Source organism: Diceros bicornis, chromosome 8 (assembly GCF_020826845.1).
Source record: "Diceros bicornis minor isolate mBicDic1 chromosome 8, mDicBic1.mat.cur, whole genome shotgun sequence".
In the NCBI taxonomy this organism is placed as follows: Eukaryota; Metazoa; Chordata; class Mammalia; order Perissodactyla; family Rhinocerotidae; genus Diceros; species Diceros bicornis.
Genome location: NC_080747.1, coordinates 53369101 through 53387389, shown reverse-complemented (window position 1 = coordinate 53387389; position 18289 = coordinate 53369101). Strand labels below are relative to the sequence as shown.

At 36.4% G+C, this 18289-nt stretch overlaps 1 protein-coding gene across 1 annotated transcript in view; it reads left to right on the top strand.

The window, feature by feature from the left end:
• The window catches only part of CENPC (centromere protein C), a 72412-nt gene that overhangs the window by 34829 nt on the left and 19294 nt on the right, over window positions 1-18289 (top strand). Inside the window, exons 10-12 of the mRNA XM_058547174.1 lie at window positions 3417-3708; window positions 15252-15398; window positions 16829-16911. Coding sequence (XP_058403157.1) covers window positions 3417-3708; window positions 15252-15398; window positions 16829-16911 — 522 coding nt within the window. The remainder of the gene's footprint in view (window positions 1-3416; window positions 3709-15251; window positions 15399-16828; window positions 16912-18289) is intronic.

Genomic DNA, 18289 nt, shown 5'->3' with positions numbered 1-18289 from the left:
AGAGGGCATAGCAGATGTAGGGTCAAGAGAAGGTCTTTTTTTTAATGTACAAGATATTACATCAGCTTATCTGCTCATTAAAATGACCTTTTAGAAAGGTAGAGGATAAATAAAGGATCACTGTCTTGAGTAAGCAAGGAGTGGGTGTGATCTAGCACACAGTTATAAGGGTTAGCCTTAGACAGGAGCAAGGACGGTATATCATGTAAAAGAGGAAAGGCAGGGTATATGGGGACAGATGGAAGTAGGTTGGTAGCGTTGATGGTGGGAAGATGAAGATGTACTCGTCTGACCAGTTTTGTTTTCTCACTGAAATAGTAAGCAGGTTCATCAGTAAAAGTGAAGTGAGAGAGGCGATAATGAAGTTTGAAGTTTCCTTACAGCGAAAGGATACAGAGCAAAATCAGCAGAGAAAAAGTACATGGGCAAAGTCCGAAGGAAATTGGGCGCAAGCTTCCAGCAGTCCTCTCCCAGTGGATTTGTACAGGAGGCACTTAATTCCTCCAGCAGTGACTTGTGATAAGTGTGTGAAATGTCATCTACCAGGGAAACTCATTAGAGAGTTAGTGCTCAAGATTTTTATTGGGGGTGGTCACCTAGGCACCCTCTGCCTGGGAACTAAAGTTCCATACCCCCTGAAGGAAAGCAAATATTTGGCATAAACCATATTTTTTGCACAGGCAGTTTAGGCACACTAAACCACATTTATTATTTAGGAAATGATGGGAACCCTTCTGAAATTCAGGTTCCCACATGCTAGCCAAGGGCTAACTTTGCAAGCAGGCCTTTCTAGGGATAGTATTCTTAGGCCTGCTTTGCCAACTCTTTCTGTACAATACGAAACATTTATTATTTTGGAAAAATTTTCAGTATTTTAAAGGCAATGATCATGAAAAGATTGGTAGACGATAAGGTAACATTTACATATGCAGGTACTGTTGGCTGTGGGGCATTTAGATCAACAAATGAGAGACTAGTACAAGTATGGCACTACATCTTTGAGGCCTTGTTGCTGTGAATTATTGAATCACTGGGATCTTTGAGTGATAGCAGCAAGAAATATTTATTCTGCCGCAGCCCTCCTTGGATTTTGAAGTTAGGTCTGAGTTTAAATTATGATTCCTCCAGTTTGGTTAGATTACTTTGTTCAGTTTCTCACTTTGTAACGTATTGTAAAGTTATCAATACTTCTACCTCATTAAGTTGTTATAAGGATTAAGTATTAAAATGTTAACTACTGCTGTTAAAAGGTTAACTACTATAGTAACAGTAGTTGGGAGGACTCACCTTTCTGCTCCAGGTTGCCTGAAACTATGGTAGATGGGTGTATAAATATGTGGGTAAATAAAAATCTTATCGAGCTTGGATAAGCATACTAGAACTTTGAAACTTACCAAAAAAGAGTTATGTAGCAGTTGGAAACAGATTTTGGGTTTCTGGTCAAGCAGGGAGTCACAAAAGTAGAGGAATGCTTAAAGCTCATATAGTTCAAACTTCTTCAGCTGGTGGAAGAAGAAACTAAGTCTGAAGCCCAGAGAAGCAACAGGACTTGCCCCTAAGGTCATGGAAAACAGTAGAACCCAGATTTCCTGACTTTTGGTCTATTGTTTATTTCACTAATCAAGAAACCAAGCTACCTGTAGTGCTCATGTAGCCCTGCTGCTTTTTCATGTATATCAAGAAACATTTATTGAGTCCCCTCTGTGAGGCAGGAATGGTGTTAGGCAAAGGCCAGGACTAGAGTGAGGCAAGTGAGGAATCTAGAATGGGAAATTGAAGGAGGCACTTGGTCTCAGGGTTCTGTGAGTTCAGGTTCAGTACTTGCATGATTCTGAGAGTAAGTACCTTCTTAAATTTTCCATCCTACTTAACAATTTTTTTTCCCTTATGATGAGAACTTTTAAGATCTACTCTCTGGTAATCATTTCTCAATATATACATATATCACAATTATTATGTTGTGCACCTTGAACTTATACAATGTTATATGTCAATTATATGTCAATGAAACTGGAAAAAAAATTTTTTTTCCACCCTAGTCTACTCATGCTCCACCACAGTCCTGCCCCTAGTGTTAGGGTTGGGAATATAAAGATAAGTAAAACACCAATCTTGGTCTCCTGGAATTGTCAGTCTGCTGGGGGAGAGAGATAAGTAAACAGTTAGATGTATGATAAACATTATTGAAGAGTTGAGAGAAAACTACCTAATTTAGCCTAGGGAATTGGAGAAAGCTTCCTGAAGGATGAATTAGGAGTCAGCTAAGTGATTGAGTGAGTGAGGACAAAGGATGGAATATTTTAAGCAGAAATAGCATGTGCAGAGATCTGGAGCTGAGAGCTTAGCCTTTTTAAAATTGCTTTATCAGAATTATCTGGAGGGCTTGTTAAAACACAAATTACTGGACCCTACTACAAGAGTTTCTGATTTAGTAGGTCTGAGGTGAGACCTGAGAATTTGCAATTCAAACAGATTCCCAGGTGATGCTGAGCATGCAGGTTTTAGGACCACTTTTTAGGAACCAGTGCTTTAGAGAAATGCACATAGTTCATTATTGGCTTTTTTTGGTTTGTTTGTTTGGAGGGGAGTGTGGAGAGTTGTGGTTAATGAAATAAGCATTCTAGATGTAGAAATAAATTAATATTGAAAATATTTGTACTTAATCTTGAAGCTATAAATAATCACAAAGATTTTAAGCAGGGTTGTAATGATCTAACTTGTGTTTACCAACGATGATTCTTGAAGCAGTGTGAAGAATGTGTTGAAGAACAGCAAAGCTAGAGAAAGGGAGATTAGTTAAGAGGCTGTTTTAATAATCCAGATAAGAAATCATGAGGGTCCCTGCTAATGACAAGCAGGAGAGCTTGAAAGAAGTAGATTTGAGAGGCATTAGGAAAGTAGAACTGACAGGATTTAAGGATTGGTTGTGGGTAGGGACAGGAGTCTTGGATAACTCAGATTTCTGATTTAGGTGGCTGGGTAGATAGTTGTACTTTTCATTATGGTAGTAACAAAACCAGAGGGGCAGCTCTTGGAGAAGAGGGTTAGGTGAATGTTATAGATATCAGCGTGTGGATAGTAATTAAAGTTATGGATAGATAATTCCCTCAAAGAAAGTACATAGAGTGAGAAAAGCTGAAGCTGGAGTCTTGAGGAATACCAGGATCTTAAGGATGGCTAGAAGAGTAGTGGGCAGAACCAGAGGGTGGTTTTGGAAGGGTGTGATAAATTTAAAGGATTTGGTGCATGTATCTAAAAATTGAAGAGCTACATAGTTTATAAATTTAATTTGAAAATGTGGCTTCTGAGATTGTTGTGTGTGTGTGTTTATATGTAAATAGAAATGATGTTAGTATTCCAGTGAGCCAGATAATCTGGATAACATGCTAACCTTAAGTTTTCATTGAATTCTTCAGGTCCTGTTTATAGCAGTTCTTCAATAAGAAATCAGTTGTCAGAGTATCACAACAGTAGACAAAAACCTGTTAAAAAATCAAATCAGTCGTCTAAGAGTGTTGGGAAAAAAACTATTCCACTTAAAGAGCAGAAGAGAGCTACTCAAGGCAGCTCAAGAGCACAGAAGTTTTTAAATGCTAAAGATTCTGGAGGAATTACTGACCATGATGAAATTCCCAGTTGTTCCCAGAAAGAGTCAGTGGAAAGTGACGAAGCAGACCTGGCCAAGAAGAAAAATCTTGATCATTCTGGGTAATGTCTGTTATGTGTACAATATAGTTATTTTTGTTGTTCAGCATTTAATAGTCTGTCTGTGTTGTTTAATCATTTAGGGGCAGTATTAGCATAAAGGGCTCTGCAATCTTACCGACCTGGTAGTAAATCCAGGCTCTGCCCGGGCAAAGTAGTACTCTGAATTTGTTTCCTCATATTAAAATGGGGAATAATATATAGCACATGGGATATGAGTGATAAATTTAATAAGGTAAGTATTATCGTTGCCTAGGAATTGCTTCCTTTTTTTTGTTGTTGTGGTAAAAACATACAATATAAAATTTACCATCTTAATCATTTTTAAGTGTACAGTTCGTGTTGCTTCCTTTTAAGTGAGGTTGATGTGATTTCAGTAAATAGGGATACATCTTAATACTTTTCCCCCTAAGATGATAATAGTTATGTTTCGAGTGCTTATTCAAGTATTTGCTAGGTGCTTTCAATGAATTCTCGTCAGTCCTAACAACCTAGTGAATTAAGTATTATTCTTATGCATCTTTGCTTATTGATATAGCATTTATTCTTTCATTTATTCAACAAATAATACATATTATGTGTGAGAAACTGCAGCATATTGGGGATGTATCAAAATAAATGATAGAGTGCCTTAGAATATATTAATGTATGTCATTATGGTGCAAAAATAAACCCCATACACATTCTAATTTTTTCACACCATTCTCATATCTCTTTTCTCATTGTTTCTTTTTATGAACTATTTCAAGTATACCAAAAAAAAAATGAAAACACCTGACTCCCCATGACCTTGCTTAAGAAATAAAACATAGTGACCATTGAAATCCCGTGTGTACCTTTGCTGAGCCCATTACTCTCTTTCCCTTTTTAGAGGTAGCCACTACACTGAATTTGGTAGTTATCATTCTCTTGGATGTTTTTATACATTTCCTACATGTGCTTTTATATATAAATGGTATGTGGTTTTGTTTTAAAACTTTTAAAAAATGGTTTCATACTATACCTGTCCTTCTGTGACTTGCTTTTTCCATTGTTTATTGTATACTTTTGAGATTATTTGTGTTGATAAATGTTTTATTTTCATTCCTTTATAGTGAAGGTTGGCAAACTTCTTTTTTTTCTTTTTTTTGTGAGGAAGATCCGTCCTGAGCTAACATCTGCCAATCCTCCTCTTTTTTTTTTTTTTTTTTTCCTGAGGAAGACTGGCTCTGGGCTAACATCCATGCCCATCTTCCTCCACTTTATATGGGATACTGCCACAGCATGGCCTGACAAGCGGTGCATCGGTGCGCGCCCGGGATCCGAACCGGCGAGCCCTGGGCAGCTGCAGCGGAGCGTGCGCACTTAACTGCTTGCGCAGCCACCGGGCTGGCCCCGGCAAACTTTTCTTAAAGGGCCAGAAAGTAAATATTTTAGGCTTTGCTGGCCAAGAGGCATAGTCGAGGCTATTGTGTAGATAATTAACCCTTTAAAATGTAACCTTTGAAAAATGTAAAATCCTTTCATAGCTCTCAGGACTTAAGAAAACAAGTGGCTGGTTGAATTATAGTATCACCTTGTATGGGTATGTGAAAATGTATTTATCTAGTTTCTTGATAAGGTTTTCTAAGTTTTCACTATTAAAAACAATTTTTCACTGGACATTTTATACATGCTTCCTGTGCACGTGTATAAGAGATTGTCTATAATATATACCAAGAAGTAGAATTGCAGGATTTTAGGATATGTACATGTTTAACTTGCCTAAATACTGCCAGATTGCTCTCCAAATTGGATCCAATTTACAACACCGCAGGAATGGTGGAAGAATTCTCATGGCTTCATGTTCTTACCAAAATGTGTTGGTATTAGACTTGTTATTATATGTCGATCTAATGGGATGTATCTTTGGATTTAATTTGCATTTCCATATATTAGTGACGTTAAACAGTTAAACATGTTTTCGTTTGTTTCTTGCCCATTTTTAAATAGATTGACTCCTTGTAAATTGCTTGTTAATACCTTTTGCTCATTTTTCTATAGTTCTTAGAATTGATTTTTAGGAACTCTATATACTTTGGCTTTTTTTTTTTTTTTTTTTTAAAGTGAGGAAGATTAGCCCTGAGCTAACATCCGTGCCAATCCTCCTCTTTTAGCTGAGGAAGACTGGCCCTGAGCTGACATCTATTGCCAATCCTCCTCCTTTTTTTTTTTCCCTTTTTCTCCCCAAAGCTCCAGTAGATAGTTATATGTTATAGTTGCACATCCTGCTAGTTGCTGTACGTGGGATGCCACCTCAGCATGGCCCGACAAGTGGTGGGTCAGTGCGCACCCGGCATCCGAATCTGGGCCTCCAGTTGCAGAGCGCACACACTTAACCACTAAGCCACGGGACTGGCTCCTATACTTTGGCTTCTAATCCTTAATGAGTCACATGTATTACAGATAGCACTCTGAGTTCGTGGCTTGTCTTTTCACTTTTTAAGGTTGTCTATGGTGTCTTTCTTATGGAAGATATAATTTTAATGTAGTTGAATTTATCAGCCTTCAGTGTTTTGAGCATTTGCTGTTTTATTGACTCTAAAGTCATAAAGACCTATTTTTCTATATTCTAAAAACTTTAACTTGCTTTTTTTATATTTACTTCTTTAAACTATCTGTAATTTATTTTTGATGTGGAGTAGGAGGTCTAAATTTTTTTCCCCCATGTAGATAATCAGTTGTCTAATCAGTTTATTGAATAGTGCATTTCCCCCCCCACTGACTTGTAGTGCCCTCTCTGTCTTATATGAGATTTCCATAAAGGCCTTACCTCAGAGGTATTGCAGATTTGGTTCCAGACCACCACAATAAAGCGAATATCGCAATAAAGGGAATCACACAAATTTTTTGGTTTCCTAGTGCATATAAAAGTTACGTTTACACTATACTGTAGTCTATTGTATGTGATAGCATTATGTCCAGAAAAACAATGGACATACCTTAATTAAAAAATAGTTTATTGCTAAAAAATGCTAACCATCATCTGAGCCTTCAGTAAGTCATAATCTTTTTGCTGGTGGAGGGTCTTGCCTCAATATTGATGGCTGCTGACTGATCAGGGTGGTGGTTGCTGAAGGTTGGGTGGCTGTGGCAATTTCTTAAAATAAAACAAGGAAGTTTGCCACATGGATTCATTCTTTCTTTCATGAGCAATTTCTCTGTAGCACATGGTGCTGTTTGGTAGTATTTTACCCACAGTAGAACTTCTTTCAAAATTGGAGTCAGTCCTCTCAAACCCTGCCACTGCTTTATCAACTAAGTTTATGTAATATTCTAAATCCTTTGTTGCCATTTCAGTAATCTTCACAACATCTTCACCAGGAGTAGATTCCATCTCAGGAAACCACTTTCTTTGCTCATCCATAAGAAGCAACTCCTCATCCATTAAAGTTTTATCTTGAGATTGCAGCAATTCAGTCCCATCTTCAGGCTCCACTTCTAATTCTAGTTCTCTTGCCATTTCTACCACATGTGCAGTTGCTTCCTTCACTGGAGTCTTAAACCCCTCAAAGTCATCTGTGAGAGTTGGAATCAGCTTCTTCCAAACTCCTGTTAATGTTGATATTTTGAATGTCTTCCCAGGAGTCATGAATGTTTTTAATGGCATCTAGAATGATGAATCCTTTCCAGAGGTTTTCAATTTACGTTGCTCAGATCCGTCAGGGGAATCACTATTTATGGCAGCAGTAGCCTCATGAAATGTATTTCTTAAGTAGTAAGACTTGAAAGTTGAAATTACTCTTTGATCCATGGGTTGCAGAGTGGATATTGTGTTAGCAGGCATAAAAACAACATTAATCTCATTGTACATCTCCATCAGAACTCTTGGGTGACCAGGTGCATTGTCAATGAGCAATAATATTTTGAAAGAAATACTTTTCTCTGAGTAGTATGTCTCAACAGTGGGCTTAAAATATTCAGTAAACCATGTTGTAAACAGATGTGCTGTCATCTAAGCTTTGTTGTTCCATTTATAGAGCACAGGCAAGGTAGATTTAGCATAATTCTTAAGGGCCCTAGGATTTTCAGAATGGTAAATGAGCATTGGTTTCAACTTAAAAGTCACCAGCTGCATTAGTGACCCTGACAAGAGAGTCAGCCTGGCCTTTGAAGCTTTGAAGCCCGACATTGACTTCTCCTCTCGAACTATGAAAGTCCTAGATGGCATCTTCTTCCAGTATAAGGCTGTTATGTCTGCATTGAAAATCTGTTGTTTCGTGTAGCCACCTTCATTAATTATCTTAGATCTTCTGGATAACTTGCTGCAGCTTCAACATCAGCACTTGTAGCTTCACCTTACACTTTTATGTTACGGAGACAGCGTCTTTTCTTAAACCTCATGAACCAACCTCTGCTGGCTTCAGACTTTTCTTCTACAGCTTCCTCACCACTCTCAGCTTTCATAGAATTGAAGAAAGTTAGGGCCTTGCTCGAGTTAAGCTTTGGTTTAAGGGAATTTTGTGGCTGGTTTGATCTTCTGTCTAGACCACTAAAACTTTTTCCATATCAGCAATAAGGCTGTTTCGCTTTCTTATGATTTGTGTGTTCACTGGAGTAGCACTTTTAATTTCCTTCAAGAACTTTTCCTTTGCATTCACAACTTGGCTAATGGTTTGATGCAAGAGGCCTAACTGGCCTGTCTAGGCTTTCGACATGCCTTCCTCACTAAGCTTAATCATTTCTAGCTTTTGATTTCAAGTGAGAGATGTGCAACTCTTCCTTTCACTTGAACACTTTGAGGCCATTGTAGAGTTATTAATTGGTCTGATTTCAATATTCTTGTGTCTCAAGTTACAGGGAGGCCTGAAGAGGGGTGGGAAGAATAGCTGGTGGGCGGAGCAGTTGCAATACATACCATTTATCAATTAAGTTTGCCATCTTATATGGACATGGTTTGTGACACCTCAAATCAATTAAAATAGTAACATCAAAGATGACTGATCACAGATCACCATAACAAATATAATAATAATGAAAAGTTTGAAATAGTGCAAGAATTACCAAAATATGACTTAGAGACATGAAGTAATCAAGTGCTGTTGGAAAAATGGTGCTGCTTGACACAGGGTTGCCACAAACCTTCAATTTGTAAAAAACGTAATTCCTGCAAAGCACAATAAAATGAAGTGTGCCTATATTTATATCAACTTGTTTGCATAAGACTTTTGAGAGGTGGATAGGATAGTTAGTTATTAGCTCCATTTTTACATATGAGGAAGGTCCTCATAGATTAAATAGTGTGTCATTGGATACCTAAGCCTTCTGACTAGTAGTTCAATTGTTTTTACTTGAATGTATTAATAAAAATAAATCAATGTTTTATTAAACAAGACAGATAAGCCTTAGCTATGGGTTGATAGAAATGTTAAGGTAAGATTGACTTACATTGAGATTCTAAATTCTAAGCTAGTATTCCTAAAATAAATATTGTCTTTTGTGCACAGTGAGGAGTTAGTCCAATTAGAAATATCCAGAGTTGATAGTTGCTATGATGTTTGTTTAAGACAGCCTATTGGGTATCTGGATTCATAGAGAGATTTTTGAGACATTTGTTTAGTCAGCCTGTGTAGTCAGTAAGCTACTGAATATGCATGGAAGAGCAAACATGTTAATAATTTTGATATTCTACCTGTCATAAAGGGGAAGGGTAAGTCTTTGTGGTTACCAAGTGGTTCTTATGGAAACCTCAAAGATCATTTATAAGAGGCATGTTAACAGTTCTATTGTTCAGTATTCAGGAAAGGCAAGAAAAACGCTTGTCACAGAAAACTGGTTATTGTGTTAAAATATGAGTATGTCATGGGTTCCTAAAGGCAGGCAAATGATTATAGTGATAATATTTAAAACGTGCATCAGTAACAAGAGTTAGCCTTTTTGGAAGTGACGAGCTTGTGTTAAAAACGGTTTAAAGCATGACCGAGATGCCAAAAAGGTATATTAAGAGATCCATCTTTTATAATGATTTTTTCTCTCTTGTTGATAAGCTGTTTAAAAACTGATCTTAATATATGCTTATCTGTATGTGTTTAAACATATGTACATGTATAAATAGATAAAAAATTTTAATTTTTGATATCAGCTTTAACACAATTAACCTTATCATTAAATAAAGTAGTTTATATTTTGTTTTGATTCTACTTTCTTAATAATGTATAAGAATTCATTTGATATACAAAACATTCATTACTTTGTGTATATATTTGCATTTCTCTGTAATTGTTATCTTTAGCCTAGTGTCAAGTATTTTGAACCTCAAAGCAACTGACTTCTGGTTCCTCCAGGTACTGGGGATATTTGAAAATAGGCAATCAAGAACTGCCTAGCTATTGCTGTCCCCAAGTAAACATTACCTAAGCCTTTTAACCTTGTTTTCAAAGTGGCTGACATGAATTCTATATTAACATCCAAGGGCATTGGTACATCCTTTAGCCTATTAATTGATGGCCATTTTAAAATGTATGAGACAGAGGTAAATTAAAACTATGTTTAGAAACCAGTTTTGTATCTTTTATCTTAGGAATTGTCCAGTTATCTGGTAACGCAAATAATCCATAGTCAATCTATAAGTCAAAATTGGGGTGAGTTTATTATGAGCCAGGTCTGAGGACTATAGTCGAGGGCCTTCCTTTGCTAAGGAAGGAACGGCACCAAAGAAGTGGAGTACTCTCTGTACACAGAGAGTTATATACCATCTTGGAATAAAGAGCATACATCACGTATGACAGGAATATCTCTCTTACTGCTTTCACAAGATAGTTAACTTGCACAGCGGGTCGGTGATCAGCAGGTCAGTGGTCACAAGGTGAGCACAGCAGGTTGGTAATTAACCCTTGTTTCCAGGAATAGATGCTTATCCTTAATGAAATGATGATATGAGGGGAAGTTACCTCCCTATTTTTAAGGGCATCATTCTTGTCTTTGGGACATAGTAAATGCTTAAAGCAGATGTACAGTGAGTGCTCAGCAGGCCACGTCAGCCCCTTTTGGAAAAACAAGGTCAGGCCGAATTAGTTTTAAACCAAATGGCTTCCTCATATATTCTGATATATCCTATTGCTTTTCATTTATCATATCCAAAGATTATTAATTAGCATAATTTAATACTAATTTAAAGTCTTAAAGTTAAATAAGGATTTTGAAAACACAATTTAAGCTGATACATTGAGTACTTAAAATTTATAGCACTGTAAGAATTAATTCCTTGTTAAAAAAGACATTACCGGGGCTGGCCCGGTGGTGCAAGCGGTTAAGTGCGCGCGCTCCATTGCGGTGGCCCGGGGTTCGCCGGTTCGGATCCCCGGGCGCGCACCCACGCACTGCTTGGCAAGCCATGCTGTGGCGGTGTCCCATACAAAGTGGAGGAAGATGAGCACGGATGTTAGCCCAGGGCCGGTCTTCCTCAGCAAAAAAAGAGGAGGATTGGCAGATGTTAGCACAGGGCTGATCTCCTCACAAAAAAAAAATTAAAAAAAGACATTGCCTATTATTATTATTTAACTTAGTTGGGCACATAATTTTATGTTTTATGATGTTCAAAGAAGTGATGTTATTCTGACCATTAAAACTAGTAGAAGAATTTTAAGAATTAAAATTTATTGGGTTTTTTGGGAGAAAATAAATCTAAACCTTTTCAGTACTAGACTATTGTGAGAATACACACATGCACACGCACACACGGTGGTAAAATCAGAGAGGAGACAGATAATAGTTTTTAAGCCGAAATTAATGAATTAATCTGATTTGTCTAAGGATTCTTCCTGATTAGAAATATTACATGAGCTACTTTTCCTCTATACAAGTATGTAACAGATATTAAAACTTATAACTTGTTTGCAAGTGATATTTTTTGCTTCTTGTAACCTAATAACCATGGTCATTAATTAAACTATGAGCTAACACCCTTTTTCCCTATTAAAACCTTTCAAGAAAAAAAAAATTAAAGTGCTAGTGCACTTTAAACATAAGCAATTTCCCCTGAGTTTCTCTCATTTTAAATTTATAAAAGCACTTAATTTTTATATTATTTCTATAAGCCAGTTGAAACAAGCTCACTACATTAGTTTTCTTTAGCAGCTTTATTGAGGGATAATTCACATACCATACAGTTCATTCATGAAATGTGTACAATTCAGTGGTTTTTAGTATATTCATAGATAGGTGCAAACCATCAACACAGTCAATTTTAGAACATTTTCATCACCTCACAAAGAAACCAGTACCCTTTAGCTGTCATCTCCCTGTTCCTCTCCACCACAGCCCTCTCCCCCACAGTAGATTAGCAACCACTAATCTACTTTCTGTCTCTATAGATTTCTCCATTCTAGACTTCTATTTGAATGAGATCATGTAGTATGAGTTTTTTTGTACTGGCTTCTTTCAGTTCATGTAATATTTTCAAGTTTCATTTATGTTGTAACATGTATCAGTACTTACTACTTCTTTTTACGGCCAAATAATATTTTGTTTTATACCATGTTTTGTTAATCCATTCGTTCATTGATGGACATTTAGGTTGTTTCTACCTTTGGCTATTATGAATAATGCTGGTATAAACATTTGTGTATAAGTTTTTTATATGGGCATACGTTTTCGTTTCTCTTGGATGTATACCTAGGAGTGGAATTGCTGAATCATATGGTAACGCTAATTGTTTGAGGAGCTGCAAGACTGTTCTCCAAAGCATCTGCACCATTTTACATTCCTACCAGTAGTGTGTAAGAGTTCTAATGTCTCCACATTCTTGCCAGCATTTGTTATTACCTGACTTTCTGATTATAGCCATCGTGACTGGTATGTGATAGTATCTCATTGTGGTTTTCATTTGCATTTCCTGGATGATTAATGATGTTGAACATCTTTTCATGTGCTTATTGGTCATTTGCATATCTTTAGAGAAAGATCTGTTCAGATCCTTTGTCTAATTTTTAATTGGGTTGTCTTTTTTTATTAAGTTGTAAGAGGTCTTTATGTTTTTTAGATATAAGTCGCTTGTCGAATAAATGATTTGCAGATATTTTCTCCTATTTTGTGGCTTATCTTTTTGCTGTCTCGATGGTATCCTTTGAAGCACAAAAGTTTTTAATTTTGGTAAATTCCACTTTATCTATTTTATCTTTTGTTGCTTGTAGTTTTGGTATCACATCTAAGAATCCTTTGCTCAATCCAAGTTCATGAAGATTTACCCCTGTCTTTTCTTCTAAGAGTTTTATAATTTTAACTCTTACATTTAGGTCTTTGATCCTTTTTGAGTTAATTTTTGTATATGCTGTGAAGAGCCCAATTTTATTCTTTTGCATGTGACTCTTCAGTTGTCCCATAACTGTTTCTTGCAAAGACTATTTTTTTCGCCTTTGAATGGCCTTGGCACTGTTGTTAAAAATCAGTTGACCATAGACATATGGATTTATTTCTAGATTCTCAGTTTTATTCTGTTGATCTGTGTATCAGTTCTTATTCCAGTACTACAGTGTCTTGATTACCATTGTTTTGCAGTAAGTTTTGAAATCAGAAAGTGTGAGTTCTCTTTATTCTTCCTTTTCAAGATTGTTTTGGCTGTTCTGAGTCCCTTGCAATTCCATATAAATTTTAGAATCAGTATGTCAGTTTCTGCAAAGGCATCAGTTGCAATTCTAAGAGGGATTGCGTTGAATCTGTATATCAGTTTGGAGAATATTGCCATCTTAACAATAAGTCTGTTGATCGTGAACGTGGGATGTTTTTCCATTTATTTACATCATTAATTTCTTTGAACAATGTTTTCAGAACATAAGTTTTACACTTCTTTTGTTAAATTCATTCTTAAGTATTTTATTCCTTTTGATGCTATTGTGAATGGAATTATTTTTTAAATTTTACTTTTGGATTGTTCATTGCAAGTGTATAGAAATACAATTGATTTTTGTGTATTGATACTGTATCCTGCAACCTTGCTGAATTCATTTATTAGTTCTGGTAGCTTTTTAGTGGATTTTTTAGGATTTTCTAAATACAAGATCATGTCATTTGTGAATAGAGATAGTTTTACCTCTTCTTTTTCAATATGGATGCTTTTTATTTCTATTTCTCACTAGTTGCCCTGGCTAAAATCTTCAGTACAGTGTTCAGTAAAAGCAACAGTAGCAGACTTCCTTGTCTTGTTTCTAATCTTAAAGGGGAAGCATCTAGTCTTCACCATTCCGTATGTTGTTAGCTGTAGTTTTGACATAGATGCCCTTTATCAGGTTGAAGAGGTTCCCTTCTATTTCTAGTTTGTTGAGTGTTTTTGTTATGAAAAGGTGTTGGATTTTGTTAGTTGGTTTTTTTACAGCTATTGAGGTGATCATGTGATTTTTGCTTATTAATATGATGTATTACGTTAATTGATTTTTGGATGTTAAACCAAGCTTGCATCTCTGGTATAAATCTCATTTGGACATGATGTATAATTCTATTTATATATTACTAGATTTAGTTTGCTAGTATTTTGTTGAGTTTTTTGGTCTGTAGTTTTCTTGTGATGTCTTTGTTTGGTTTTGGTGTCAGGATAATACTGGCTTCATAAAGCGAGTTGAAAAGAAATCTATTTTTTTAAAGAGTTTGTGAAGAATTTGTATTTGAATGCTTGGTAGAATTCAGCAGTGAAACCTTCTGGATCTGGGCTTTTCTTTCTGGGTAGTTTTTTGATTACTGATACATTCTCTTGTTATAGGTCTTTTGAGACTGATACATTCTCTTGTTATGGGTCTTTTGAGATAGTTTATTTCTTCTTGAATCAGTTTTGGTAATTTGTGTATTTCTTGGAATTTGTCCTAGAATTATCTAACTCGTTGGCATATAATTGTTCACTGTTATAATCTCTTTTGTTTCTTTTGACTTTGATGGTAGGACTTAGAGGGGCATTAGAACCTCCAGAAATAAACTATCAAAGAATACTCAGAAGTTTGCATGCTTTTTATTTATGTTGCATGCAAATTGTTTTCTCACATTTGATAAGAGTAGCCTGGTAGACTGAGTCAATAAACAAAACACAGAATTTGTGAGAGAGATGCAAGAGGAGAGAAAATTATACAGTCTGGAAATAGTGTATCTTGTTTGCATATATTGCGGGTAAATTAATTAACTGGTAGCTACCAAAGTGATGGGCGTGAGTCCCTCTGAGCACCCTACTATTCCTCAGTTGGCTGACTAGGGATGTGAAAGAAAAAAATTTCTGTTGTTTGTGGGTTTTCCAAAAAAAGTGATAGATTAGCTGTGTAGTATACATTATAAGCTGCCTATAGGTAATGTCTCCCAGTGTCCTCCTGTCATTACTTCCATCTTAGGCCAGGTCTATACCATTTCTCTTATCAGAATTTTTCAAATTAGAACTCTGGGTAGGTCCTAGAATCTAATTTCCTTCCTGGGCTAGTTGTAAGTCCTACAACCTGAACGGAGTTATCTGATATTTGTTATAGCCAATATTATATTGTCTACCTAGCAGTGTATTATTTCTGGTAGAAATATTTTATGAAGAGATGTAAACAATTTTACACTTTTCGTTTTCCTAGAGATCCAGGAAGCCCAAAGGATCAAGATAATGTTATGACTGCACAAAATGTTCGTCTGAAGTCGCAGACCAGTGGATGTACATGCAAGACACCAGCCGAGTTTAACTTGGATTCTGGAGAGCCTAAGACTTCAGTTTTGGAAGAGAGGTATATGTGAGTTCTAAGGATAATAGGATTTACTCACTATATTAGTTACTCATTGCTGTGTAACAAATTACTCCAAACTTAATAGTGGCTTGTAAACATTTATTGTTTCATCGTTTCTGTGGGTCAGAAATCTAGGAGAGGCTTAGCTGGCTAGTTCTGGCTCTGGGATTCTCATGAGGTGTTGCATTCAAGATATTTGTCTGGTTTGCAGTCCTCTGAAGGACTTGACTGGACTTGACTTCACTGGAGCCACTTACAAGGTGGCTCATTCACATGGCTTTTATTTGAAGGCCCCAGTTCTCTGTCATGTGGCACTCTCCATAGGGCTGGCAACTGGCTTCCCAGAAAGCAAGTGATCCAAAAGAAAGTGTGACTACATTCAGGTCATAGTGCCTTTTTTTTTGTTGTGAGGAAGATCAGCCCTGTGCTAACAGCTGCCAATCCTCCTGTTTTTTTGCTGAGGAAGATTGGCCCTGGGCTAACATCAGTGGCCATCTTCCTCCACTTTATATGGGACGCCGCCACAGCATGGCTTTCCAAGCAGTGCGTCAGTGCGCGCCCGGGATCCGAACCGGCGAACCCTGGGCCGCCGCAGTGGAGCGCGCACACTTAACCACTTGGGCCACCGGGCCAGCCCCCGGTCATAGTGCCTTTTAATGACATAGTCTCTGAAGTTGCACACTGTCTCTTCCACTTTATTCTGTTTGTTAGAAACAAGACACTAAGTCCAGACCACATTCAAGGAGAGGGGGATTAGGCTCTACCTCTTGAAAGGAAGAGTATCTAAGAATTTGTAGATACATGTTTAGAGCAAGCACAGTTAGTGAGCAAAGCAAATTAACCTACTCTTATAATATCTGAAGCTATATACCCTTTTTTAAAATGAAGAAATGGTAAATTATAGCAGATTCTCAGACTTTTAAGGGGTGGCTAAGATTTTTTTACTATTTGGTGGGTTATGACTACTAGGCCTGTCCTGGGTTCATAATAGGAGGAAAGGGATCTAGGACTGGGATAAGCTGAATCATCTCTGAACAATTTCTGGACTACATTTTAAATTCCATTTGTTTTTGGCTATAGTTTTAAAAAAAAAATTAAGATAAGCTGATTTATTTCTAATTTTATTTCTTATAATTTGATTTTTTATCAAAGAATGTTATTGGAGTTGACTTAAATTCATAACTGATCCATAAGTTAGTTTGAAAGGTTATAAAATTCTATATCATGTTTGACAGTCAATTATGGGATTAAATTACAGATTCTTTGTTTTATGCAGCAAGTAAGTATTTCTTGGTGACCTATAACATCACTGTTGGTTTTATAAGAAAAAAACTTTTGGCAGTTTTAGGAGAAAAATACCATTAAGGTAGTTACATTTGATATATGTATTATAAAAGCACAAATTTTATGGTTTACTTTTTTTTCTTAAGTGGACCTTCTAGGCCCAAGAATTATTTAATGTCTGAAATGAATAATTCTGGTGTGGTTGATGAGGAAGTTGAGGAAAGTTCAGGTAAGTTATGGTTTCTTTTCTGCTATCTTGATTTTTATGGCATTATGCATGTGGAGTAAGGTGTGCTCTGTTTTGTTTAAATTATCATCAGTGGCAAATGTGTATTGAGTACATACTCTTAAGAGCCTTACTATATGTTTAGAGATCTGTAAGACCTATACCTAGGTGAGAGAGGGAGGGAGGGAAACAAGAGTCAGAAAAGCAGTGAGAGATATGAGTGACGCTTCTTTCTGTGAAGTAGGACATAATGAAATAATTGGCACCCAAGATATCTACCCTAGTATTTAAAAATGTTAAGCTGACAAGGATATAAATGAAGCAAGATGAGCAATGTTTTGATGATTAATGAAGCTGAATGATAGATATATCAGGTTCATTGTACTATTATCTCTAGTTGAATGTATTTGAAACTTTCCATAGTAAAGTCTTTACAATGCCTTTTTTTTTTTGTGGGGATGATCAGTCCTGAGCTAACATCCGATGCCAATCCTCCTCTTTTTCCTGATGAAGATTGGCCCTGGGCTAACATCTGTGCCCATCTTCCTCTACTTTATATGGGACGTCGCCACAGCATGGCTTGACAAACAGTGTGTCGGTGTGCCCGGGATCCTAACCTGCAAACCTTTGGGCTGCCAAAGCAGAGCATGCACACTTAACCACTATGCTGCTGGGCCAGCCCCCTATAGTGCCTTTTAATAGAGAGTTTTATAATTTTTTATGCCCATAGAGAATGTGTACTTGGAATGTAATGTTATACTGTTTTTTTCCTCTTAATTTACTGATTCTTTTTCCTCTTAAATTCTTTTTTTTGCCTGGGGTTAGATTTATTTTATTATTTTTCTCCTCTAAGTTGAAGCTTTCTATATTTATTTTTCTCTTTTTTATTTGGTAAAGAAAAAGCAGTAAATTTTCCTGAGTGTAGTTTTGGCTTAATTTTGTGGGTTTTCTTTACGTAATATATTTATTTTAGTATTCTCTAAATTACAGTGATTTTTCTTTGACCCAAGAGTTACTTGAAAGAACGCAGTAGTCAAGAGCGTTGGTGTCCAGAGTCAGGAGCCTGGGATTGAATCCAGCTCTATCACTTATTAGCTATGTTATCTTGAGTAAGAAATTTCAGTGTTCTTAGATTCAGCTTTCTTATCTATAAAATGGTGAGATCATTTCCAATCCCCTAGATTGATCTAAGGATGAATATACATTCCTTGCTTAGTTTAATACCTGGCATATGTTAAATGTGCAATGTTGGCCGTTATTCTAAGAAGTTGTGTTTTGTTTTGTTCTTTGTTAATAATTTCTAGTTTCATTTCGTTGTTCTAGGGATCTTTGGCTTGTGTTATTTATTCCTTGAATTTATTGAAATTTTCTTTGTGTTCTA